Genomic DNA, 12,332 nt, shown 5'->3' on the forward strand with positions numbered 1-12,332 from the left:
TTTTCATAGTTCCCATAACTACTGGTGGAAGTTCCCACTTTTTGCTGTGTTCACACCGCAGGAACTAGGAACCTGTTTAGTTCTAGGAACTCCATTTGGGGGAACAACTGTAAATTAGCTCCTACTTCAGAGTAGGGTCTAAAACAGTTCTATAGGAACTACCAGTGACGTACGTGTATGCTGATTGGCCAAACGCATACGAAACACCGGCTACCCAGCATTTTTAAAAAGCTGTGTAAAAATATTTACTTCACGAACATGGAAAACAATGATAACTGTTGTCTGCAGCGTTTTGTTCTTTTCTCAGCCTCGATGATAGCACTGCAAGTTGTCAAATGAGATTCAGTCAGATTTTCATGCTCTTTCAATCGCGTAAATTGTGCGTTTACATTCCATCTCTGTTATCACAAGACCCTTGACACACAACAAAAACAACTCCGATCACAGCGTTCTCCATTCACCGGTTGTTGACATTTGTAAATGCCTCAAATGAACACATCGCTGTCGGCCGCTTCAGAGCTTTCTCTGCCAGTGCGAATGCAACCAGGAAAATGGCCTGAGAGAGAAACTGGTTCTCTAGGAACCACCATGCTGGCTAGTTCCTACGAAAGCACCTTAGGTTTAATCTAGCTTTTTTTGGAATAATAGTGATTACCATAAAAAATTAATTACACTTAAGCCTCATTATTTCATAAAAAAAAAATGGTTGTAGTACAATGACTACAATGGAAATTTAAAGAGAAAGATTCTCTAGAGGAAAACGGCATCTGCCCAACAACTGTCCAAATCGTCACTGAGCCAACCAGAAAAACAATGTAAAACACATGGAGTGCAGGTGTGTGTGTCTCAAACATTTCAGCTTCTGCTGTCTGATAAGAACCTGTCTGGAGTGTCTGGAGTGGAGTGTTTAAGTGGTTGTCCACTTAGCAGTGAAGTGGTGGTACTACACCAGATTCCTGGAGTAGATATGGATCTACTGTTTCCTCTCCTCATCCACTCACTCTTAACACTGCCATGTCCCTGCTCCAGAAGTACTAAGCTGAGAGTTTGATTTTTGTTTTTCTTATTTCACAGATAAACTTTAAGGAAACAAAAATGACATTTACATTTACACATCCTCGTGCCATTCCAAACTTGTATGATTTTCTTTTTTTCTGTGGAAAACACAAGGTCACTCCATTTCCATGTAAACCACATGGACTTTCATGGTGTGTTTTTTTTTTTACATTTTTGAAGCACTTTTGGAGCATGTACATTTATAGAAAAAAACTAAAGCGTAAAGGCTAAAAATTGAGTGCTTGATGAGAGCATTTAATCCATTTGAAAGAGATCTGCACGCGGCAGCTTTACTAGAGCAGATTGCACAATGTGAGAAGTTTAGATCCCTGCCAATAGTTTACCATAAAGCTGCTGTTTGAAGTCTGAGCTCCTCTCCTCCATTAAAAACATCATGTTGAGAGTCGGTGGGGTAATTTGTGTGTTGTTGGAGGACGGCCAGCTTAGCCCAGGCTCAGTATTGTAGTGCTTAGTTTCTGCGCTGGCCCAAAAAAATGTCTGAAGCCAATAAAGGGAAGAGAAAATGAGAGCAACTACACTCGAACCACTGTTTTTCTGATATCTTCTAAGTGTCTGTTTTTGCTTAAATCCATGTTAGGGTGTTTTGAGACAAATATTCTTTTTTTTTTTCTTTTTTTTTGCAATAGTGCACATTAGCATAATTATTTAATGAAATTATAAAAGTCACTCCAAGCACCACAACTGCTTTTTGTCAACAAACATTTTGCCAAGTTGTCATTGTTATGCGCTACATTCTCATCTAATTGAAGCCAGCCACAAAAGTAGTAGTTTTTTGGAAATCTAATGAGAAAAGTGAGGTAATGTAAAACAATATTTTCAAATCCTCAACAGAAGAGGTTATTTGTGGTTAATAATAGTACTGTTTTGTGACAATGCAAGACACATGTTCAAATGGAAGGCGTAATAGTGTGACCACAAATACTACACAGCCCTCACTGCAAATATCTCTACTAGCATACTCAGCGCTAACTTTCTTAGCTTTTCCCAGAACCCTAATGAGGATGGGGAGAAAATGAGCCTTTTATTTTGTCTATTTGTATATAAACCCATGGCAACCACACATTGAAGGCACAATTAGATTGACTGGCTAAAGTGTTGCTGCCTGGGATCCCATCAGAGGCTGATGTCATTCTCTTTAGCTTGCATTCTAGCAATTCATATAAACTGAAACATTCCATATAATATTGAACCAGGATTCCAAGCTAACCAAAAATGTCTGAGCTATTAACATCCCACCCAATGGGGTGACTATGGTCCAGTGTGGCTGACAGTTTGCAGAGCACCACACTCATATGATCCGAGTGTGGTTTACTGTATTAAAACAAAATGGCTCATTTAACAAATCAAATCTTCAAAGGAGTCACTCACTCCAGTGGGCAGGAGAAATGATGAAGCAAATGTTTCCTAAGCAGAATAAATTAAAATGATGGGGCAAACAACTCAAAGAGAGGAACAAGATGCACCTTGCAAAAGAAAAGCTGCCTTCACTTTGTGTGTTTACAGTGTGGTTTATGAAGGGTAAAGCTACAAATCAGATGGCTGAACTTTCATTAGAAGCTCTAACCTAATACAGACTGCGGCAGACTCTTTGCATCATTCTTTATGAATTTGAAAGGTTCCTGTTGCCCTATGGAACAAATGTTTTTTGATATATGAATTTGATGTTGGACTTTTTATTTAGTTTAGTTCACCTTGGGTGGTTCTACCAGTCATCTGTGGGTATAAAATGTTAATAGGCTACACTTGAAGGGAAGCTATTTTGAGGAATATTAAGAAGAGATAGCTACAGTTTGGTCACCAACATTCTTAAAAATATCTTCTTTTCTGTTCCTCATAAGAAATAAAGTCTTACAGGTTTAGAATGACATGAGGGTAAATGATAAGAACATTTTGGGTTGAACTTTCCCTTCAACAAGATACACACATATTACACAAGAAGCAGGGACCCTCCGATTTGAAGCTCTGTTCGAGAACAGAAAACACTGTAATTGTTTTTCCTGGAGTAAAATTTATAGTATATAGTTGCCACTATTTCATTGCTCTGATTAAGAGTGTGAGGACTTGTCAAAAGAAAGACAGAGTATGTGGTGAACACATTAAATTAATGAGCATGAGGGGAGCTAGGTGCTTTATATTACAACATACTTGCACCCATTTTCATTAACTTGCAATGCATTGCATATTTAGCTTGTGAAAATGTTTTCTTTGGCAAGAATTAAATATCATGCTTCATATCATTTGTCACCTTTCTATAATTACCTCACATCCTTTTTGTACATCTGTTTTGATGTAACCTAATACAGCTGTATAACTTGGACAGTGTTTGATTGTAATTACATTAGGGGCTCTAACTCTGGCAAATTTCAGGATTAAATCGAACAAAATGTCTTGTTTAAGTTACAGATTTTGTAAATCATGATGAAATGTGTTTTCAGAACTATTTAAAAATGAAGCAACATTCGATTCGAGGTACTCAGCTGAGATTAACAGGAGGTCTCCCTCTCATTTGAAAAGTGCCAGTGTTTTTTTTTTTTTTTTCTGTTTAAACCTCAAGAGTGTGTAATGTAGGAGAACCGGAGCAAACCGACATAAGTATCCAAGCAAATAAAATAATAAAATACTGAAAAAGTTATTGAGCTTGTGCCTATTGTGATGATGCTAGCAGTGCTGATAAATGTTCCAAGTATAAAATAACAAAAGTCTGATGAGGCAGCTGAACCTGAAGATAAATGACTTGACCAATAACAGAACAAATGTGGATGATTGTTGCGAAAGAACGAAAGCAATGAGAAATGTATAGAGACGGACAAAAGCATGCAAACAGATGACAGCGATACCAAACATTCAGCACTGGGAATTTTCAATAAAATCAAAAAGCTCGGTACAATTGCAGCAAATCTTCCTGACAGCAATGTATATACATTAGAAAAAGTTCTCAATGGCTGTGGATCACGATGATGCATTTTTAATCCAGAATTGATTTTTCCCCCAATATTTCCTCCATTAATGCATCTTTCATAGTAGGTTTATTACTAATTCTGTAACGATCTAAAGGGTATTATGGCTATTTTTAGTCTGTTATTCTTTTTAAAGTTTTCCTTGAACCATTAGTGAATTCCATTTGGTTTGTTGACCCTAATTCCAAGTGCCTGGGAAATCCTCCATGGCCTCTGTCTCAAATCTCAGGGAAACAGAAGAGTTCATTAACTTTCCAAGCAAAGCAGATCATTTTAATAAAACTTTAGAAAAGAGGCCCAGGGTCATCAGAGACCTGCAGGATTATTCACCCTTGATTTGAATTACGGAAGCCTTGCGAAAGCAGAAAAAAATGAAACTTAAGAGTGATTCAATGCCAGCTCACATCCTGTGAATCTGTGATAGAGTTTCTGTCACAAAACATTTCACTTTAAAACAACATATCCAAGCTCACAGATGACCTTCGGCCTTTTCAGACTCGTCTTTTTCCTTTAGCACACTGTATTACAGAAGTATGCAGTTAAATGCATCATTTGACCAGCCAACATATCCCAAAAGAGCAAACCTCACCAATGAGAGTAATGGGATGCTGAAAGAATCAAGTCTTGTCCACAGGAGAAAGGAAGTGAAAACAAAAAGAAGTTCTCTTCCCTCAATAAGACACATAGCATGGGGGTTAGCGGAACACACAGTCGGATGATGAATGTCTGTTTGCATTCCAAGTCGACAGGAGAATCAAACGAGAGCCCAGAGAGGGGTAAATGTCAGTCTGGAGTATGGTAGAATGGATATGTTGGTTAGGTTATGCATTTTTGTAATGCCTTTCCATGCAGAGAATATTATTATATGCTCATTAATCTTTTTTCTTATTCATCAGGTGGAATGTGATCTGTAGTCTGAGAACTGAAAAAACAACTCGCATTCACTTTTACATTAATTAAAGATGTTTGAATTTGCATGAAAACTACGTGCCTAAATCAGTTGAAAACTGTATGCCTAAATCAATCAGTCTTCATCTGAAAATTGTAAGGTGTTTTTTTACCTAAAAATCTACTGTTTATACTACAGTTTATACTTGTATATAAAATACACCACAAAAACAGTTTAATTGGTTACATTTACAAACTTTAAAACTAAAATTCTGCCATATAAACTGATAAATATCACGTTTAAAAATAAATACAATTTAAATGCCATGCCAAATGTCTAAAATCTAATTTAAAAAATGTAAATCCAAAATGAAATGCACCGTGAAAATGTATTTTGTTAAATGTCATTTCTAAAATTCACGTTCAAATATTTTGTTGTTTTTCTAGCTCAGTTTAAAGCTAAATATAAATCAAACTTCTTTACAACCTCCATATAACAGCAGGGTTAATTGCTTTGTTGTGTGGATGTTGTAAATGAGGACTCATGCATGCGGATGGTATTGCGGGAAAACAAACACCTTCTGTTCAGCCTTCAAGTATAACATTCTCACATGATGCAAAAACATTCCCCACCGTCTTCATTGTCAGATTGATGGATGCTTATATTTATTTACCTATTTATCTGTTTGGGAAAACAGAGCCTTTAAACTTTCATCACAGACCTAATATTTTACCCAGAGCTAAAGCTAGAAGTAAATGATCCTAAGCTGTCACGGACAGCAGCAGAATGGACCTTGTTATGAGGAGATGCTAAGGTGTGACGGGGGGCTTGTTTGCACAAAGCATCTTGCCCCACGGCAAAGTTAGGCGAGAATAGCTTGTCCTTTTTTCTCTCTTTTCTTCTGGACAGCTCCCAGGTAAGCGTGCTGTCGCCAGCCAGATGCACACCTGTGGAAAGCTGCTGGCTTATTCCCTCCTGCGTGTATCTTCCCTTCCTGTCCGTCCTCCCCCTAACCTCAATTCCTCTCACTCATCTGACCTGTAACAAGGATCAGTTCACACCTCTGCTCTGTTTGTTTGGCTTGTCCTGTCAAACCATCCCCCAAATGAATCCCAATAACTCTGTCAGAAAGATGTAACCTTCCTCCTCCACCCCTCCCCACCCACATCCCTGTCCCTGGGCTGCATGCTGACAGAGACTCATGGGGGTTGAGGAGCACAAGAATGAGAATTCTTCCTTTGGACCTGCTGACTCCTTCATTTGAGGGGTAACGCATTAAGAATAGTCGCTGGCTCATCTAATTGGTTCCTTTGTGGTACTGTGAATTTCTGTGTAGAAAACAGCCAGCTAATCGCTTAGCCATAGCGTTTTCTGCTTTCCTAAGGAAGCGTCAAGTGATAAGTTGCAGACTTTGGGCCCTTAAGACCAAACCTTTGACACTCTTTTCACCCATGGTGTTTAGATCCAGTACCCTTCATACCTTTGCAGGCCTTTCTGTGAGAGATGGGCTTAGACATGTCTCTGTAGTAGCCCTCCTTGCAGTAGTGGCAGTGGCGACCCGCCGTATTGTGGCGGCAGTTCAGACAGACTCCTCCACTTTTCCTCCCGGAGAGTTTGTAAAGCTCCATGTTGAAACGACAGCGCCTCGCATGGAGGTTACAGTTGCATGCTGCGGAAAAGGAAACAAAGATGATGCATTCGTTTAAATAGCATATCCTCTGTCACAGAGGTTCTCAAACATTTCAAGCCAAGTAAATTAAATCAGAACATCCAAATTCCAACTAGTCACTTTTTGTTCTGTTTGGTTTGAGCGCAAATTTAAGGACTGTGTGAGCAACACAAGCGTAATGCTACATGATTGTACTTTTTTTTTTTATATTTTAAACTTTTTGCAATGTTTTTTAAAGTCTTATACTCATCAAGGCTGCATTTATTTTAGCAAAAATACAGAAAAACAGTAATATTGTGAGCTAATTTTTTTATTTTAATATATTATAAAATTATTCATTGATGAATAGAAAGTTCAAAGGAACAAATAGTGATTTGAAATGGTACATTTTGTCACTTTTGATCAATTTAATGCATCCTTGCTGAATAAAAGTATTCATTTCTTTCAAAATAATAAAAAATACTGACCCAAATTTTAGAATAAATGTAACGTATTTCAAATATTCAAACACAAGTGAATGACAAATAAAATAAATAGTTTTAGATGAACTAATTTTACCACACCACATGCACATTTTCAGATTACCATTATTTTCTGAGTGAGCTATTTACTAGACACGCAAAGCTATACTAAACTTAATAAATTACACAAACATTTCTGTAATGTTTATGAGTACCACCTGTAGGCGCTCCACGTCACTGCCCGTATTTAATCACATGAAAATCATTAGACAGTCTAAATCAAGAATAAGGAGAAGTTTTCTAATCATTATGCAGTAGAGATACAGGCCTCAGTTTGACAGCTATGTCTTTACCAACTGCAGCAAATTAAGTGTCAGGGAATTAACTTCTGATAATGAGGTCAGCTTCGGAGCTTTTTCTCTGACCAGGCCTGCTCTTTCCCAAAGATGCCAAGCAATATCAGACAAGGCCTCCAATTACCATTTCATTCCCAATCCCCACCATGCACAGGAAGCTGTGCTCTTGCTTGTTTACTAATGAATAAAGTTGCTGCCACCAAGTTTAATTACTGTCTGATGTTTATTCATGACTGATTTGTGTGCAGACATGTTCTCTTTCATTAAGCCTGGGTGAGACATTGGTGTGGCTCCTCCTCATGTATTATTCAACAATAAATCCCAACCCTCCTACCAAAATGCTTTGGGCTGTTCAAGCACAGACAACTGCTGGCAAGGCATAGCTGATGCACATTCTCTGAGCAACTTCAACAGAGTGTTTATTTGGTCTGATGCTAGGAGACTTCAAGACAAAATAAGCATTTTGATGAGAGGGCATAACAACTTACAAAAGCAAATGCAGTAACTTCACCAAGACTGGAACTAAAACAATGGCTTTACAGTTTTTTCCGACTGATTTTATAGCCTATCATTTTTCAAGCTTTGTTTTTATGAAAATAGTCTAAAACTTCTTAATGCCAAGGACCCCCAAATATGATGAACCCCTTGCGACCCATTTATTCAGTATTAAAAAAGTGAAAATATAAAGACATGTTGTTTGTAAATAATTAGCTACTAAAGCCGACATTTTAATTATTAAAATATGATCAGAAAAATATTTGCTTTGTATTTATAGCACAGTAAACCAATCCTTAACCCATATTAAGTCCATGTTCTTACTCAGCATCTTCTTGTGAAAGTACACTGCAAGTGCACGTAATGTAAAATAAAATGCATATTTTATATTTGTACAGTGCTTTTCATAATAAGTATTGTTCCAACGCATACACAGAAAATATTTCTATATATTCAATATTTAATTTGAGTTGTTAACAAAAAAAATAAAAAAAATAAAAAAATAATAAAAAAATAATGTTTCAAGGAACAATCAGAGATTTTGATTCTTAGTCTGTTTGTGTTAGTCACTTGTGTACAATGCCATCTAGTTGGTAAAGAGTGACTTAAGTTTTTTTTATTTTTTTTATTTATAAAACTCCACTTAGTATCTCCCAAAATACTCTTGGCTCATCTCCACAGATTTTCCACTTGCTGCCAAAAAAATTAAAACTTGGAGTAGGTTTTTTGAGATGCCTGCAGGACATAAAGAATGATAATTTGGCCTGTCCTAGAAGTGTCTCCTCTTCAAACTTACTCCATGCACGGCTTGTTTGCTTTCAAACAGGCATACTGTTGGTATTAATTCTGCTTGTTTGGATCCCAGTGGAAACTGATCCTACCTACCCTCTAGCTATGGATTATTCACTTTTGCTAACAAGGCAAATGCAATCCACTATGCAGCCCCCAGCCTCTTTAAATTTCTACAAACTTGCTGAACTTATTGATAAACAGAAAATCCAAGCTGAAAATTAAAAAAAAAAAAAAGTACCACATTTTATTACTTTTTCAAGGCACAAAAATTCCTTATATTGCTATTGGACAGACATAAAACTGAGAAAACTAATCACAACAGTATGTTTTACCAAAGTAATGAGAAAAATCTGTTATTACAATGACATCACCCGAAAACCTTTCAGCTGTATTCTTTCTTTCTTCATAACATGATTTAAAACAATCTGTGGTAAAAGAAGTGATGTTTTATATGGACTGGGCAGCATGCGCTGTCTTAGATTGTAATTTGTTGCAGTTGTTACAATCAATGCATCCTACTAAAAGATTAAATTAAGCGAGATTGGTTTAATTTATAATTTACTGATAGTTTTAGACTGTCTCTCTCTCTATATATTTCTATATATATATATTTTTTTTTCTTCTCATGAGCATAACTGTTGTGGCATCACTATGCACCTGAAATAGCTCCACTGAAAGGAAATTGCACTGTCAACATGTGAGGCTATTGGTAGTAGTATTTGGCTCACACTGCTTCCTCTTGCCCTCAGTCATGAAAAAACAACCTCAACACACATAGGGCAGCTGGGAAAAGCTGTTTCAGTACCTCATCTGGTTTCCTCATGATTGAGATTGTGATTGTTGTGATATGACCCTGTCTGTATGAACACACACACACACACACACACACACACACAAAGCATACGGCCTCCTTGCACCTGCTTTTTTACAGGCGTGCAGGATTCAAGGTGGTTGCCTCTCAATGGGAGCAAACACAAAGCGGCTGTACATTTTGTCGTCCCCCCTCAACCAACTCACTGTCAGACACATTTTGTTTCACTTCTACAGCTTGAGATCTGCTCATTTTGCCCTTTGACACCCACTCTCACACCTTGCTCGGCCTGCATGCTTCCCTGTATCTTTGAAGTGCTTTCAGACTCACTAATCTCGTCGTGTCATCTGCCTTAAAAGCATGATCATAATTTAAATGTTGCCTTATGTGACGGAACAAGATTACAGAAGCTTTTGGAAGTGGGAGGAAAAGCTCATCCCTATGGTGGTACTTCCTAACCACAGAATGGAACAGCATCTGTCCTAACAGAGTGAAAGATTACCTAGTCGTCCAACCAGGCTGGTGAATGCAGAATACTCACAGAGGATGAAATCCCTCATCAGTGAAGCCGACAAAACAAGCTATTCACACTTGTAGCTACACATCCACTTAGGCGATAAACTCCAGGCAGAGATAAGATGACTCTTCTGATTGGCTGGGTTGAGGAAAAAGCCAAACCAGATGCGTTTTGTCTCCGTCCCCTCTTTAGTTCAGCTCAGCTCACTGAGAGGCTGATAAACACGTGCAGCCGCGAGGAAAGAGTGTAAGGTGATAGCTTTCGAGCGCAGCTAATTGTTTTTTTCTGCCTTAAGAATGTTCTTAGAAGAGAGTGTCTTGATTTTGTTGTGCTTGTTATTTGTTAGCACCTAGGGAAAGTTATAAGAGACAGAAGAGACTTCTTTTAAAAACATTAAAAAATCGTACCGATATAAAACATTTCAGCAGTAGTGTATATATGTGACCCTGGACCACAAAACCAGTCTTAAGTCGCTGGGGTATATTTGTAGCAATAGCCAAAAATACATTGTATCAACACTGGGTCAAAATTATAGATTTTTCTTTTACGCCAAAAATCATTAGTATATTAAGTAAAGATCATATTCCATGAAGATATTTTGTAAATTTACTACTGTAAATATATCAAAACGTCGTTTTTGATTAGTAATATGCATTGCTTAGAATTCATTTCATTCATTCATTCAATACACAATAAAAGCGCTATATAAATGTTTAATTCATTCCTTCCTTCCTTCCTTCATTTGAACAACTTTAAAGGCGATTTTCTCAATATTTAGATTTTTTTTGCACCCTCAGATTCCAGATTTTCAAATAGTTGTATCTCCAAATATTGTCCTATCATAACAAACTATACATCAATGGAAAGCTTATTTATTCAGCTTTCAAATTATGTATAAATCTCAATTTCCAAAAATTGACGTTTAAGACTGGTTTTGTGGTCCAGGGTCACATATTGTATTACGCCTGCTAAACATTAGAATTTCCTCAAATACTCTCTTAATGTTTTATTAGTTGGAATAAATGAATGTTGTTGTTGTTTTTTTCCCACACAGATGCATTTAGTTGAAGATTGTGAAAAAGAGCAGTACATCATCCCGTTTAGTGTGAGTGTATTTAAGATTATATTTTTGTTAACCTGACCTTATTTCAACAAACATTAGTGCGCTAAACTCAAGCGTTAAAGTGATTTCGTGGTGGCTGTGCGTTAAATGAAATTATTATAATCTTAATACAAGTGATGAAGGATTTTGAATGTCTGACAGTAATCAGTGTTGAGTACTACTACAGTATAAGGTTAACCCAAAATGATTAACAATTGAAAACATTAGAAATTTAGAAAAGCAATCAAATGTAATCAGTTACATTACTTTAATAAAGTAACTGAAAAGTTACATTACTTAAATATGATAACTTGTCATTTGTAACCTATTACATTTCCAAAGTAACCTTCCCAACACTGCCAATAAGTGAGGAGATTAATGCTAGTTTGTAAATGTGTGCTGTATAAACAGTGTCAGACTAGAGGCCATTGGTAATTCTCCTCAGTTATCAGGGATATCAGTCCAGCACTCAACACTATTGGCCCTTTTTCATCGAGCCTGTCAGACAGAGTGAAGATAAAAAGACGTCACCCCTTACACATAATTCAGAGATTACAGCTGTTGTTTCAACAGTTTGAGTGAAGGGTGAAAAGAGTGTCGAACATATCAGATTTCAATGATTTTTAGCTTATACTGTAATAAATGTAATGTAAAAACTGATGGAAATCTAAGCATAGACTTTAAAAAAAGAGAGAAAAAGTCTGAAGCCATTAGAATAGGGGGTGATTGCACTATTGTACACTTTTTTTATGAATGAAACAACACGCTCGGTGAAGCATTACCAAAATGGTGGTGCACTAAATCAAATGGGGGTAAAAACAAACCCGCATTCCGTGACTTAGAGCTAAAAAATCCACTCACAGCTCATACATCCTTTAGCAGAGAAACATCTCAGGCATGTAATATCTGACTTCTCCGACACCATCTCAGGTGTGAGTCCTGACCTTCGGTGTCAAAAATCACCAGTCATATGTCACGAACTCCAGGGCGTGAGATCTTTCATGTACTGGGGGTCGGTGCCACCAGACTCAATACCAACACCTAACACCGGCCCTTCAGAGAAGAAGTTATGCCGAGGGCTGCTATCCTTACTGGGCTTTTAAACAAACATGGAAGAGGACCCATCCATGCCTAGTTTAGTTTTAATCTTTGTGTGCCCTTTTAAGTAATGCGATTAGCCCCTGAGCCCTGTAAGACTTAATGAGA

General features: G+C 37.2%; 1 protein-coding gene across 2 annotated transcripts in view; it reads right to left on the bottom strand.

The window, feature by feature from the left end:
• Positions 1-12,332, bottom strand: part of ntn1a (netrin 1a) — a 63,319-nt gene that overhangs the window by 22,030 nt on the left and 28,957 nt on the right. For both annotated transcript variants that reach the window (XM_058778362.1, XM_058778361.1), the window contains exon 2: positions 6,404-6,592. In XM_058778362.1, coding sequence (XP_058634345.1) covers positions 6,404-6,592 — 189 coding nt within the window. The remainder of the gene's footprint in view (positions 1-6,403; positions 6,593-12,332) is intronic.

The sequence above is a fragment of the Onychostoma macrolepis genome, chromosome 06 (assembly GCF_012432095.1).
Source record: "Onychostoma macrolepis isolate SWU-2019 chromosome 06, ASM1243209v1, whole genome shotgun sequence".
NCBI lineage: Eukaryota > Metazoa > Chordata > Actinopteri > Cypriniformes > Cyprinidae > Onychostoma > Onychostoma macrolepis.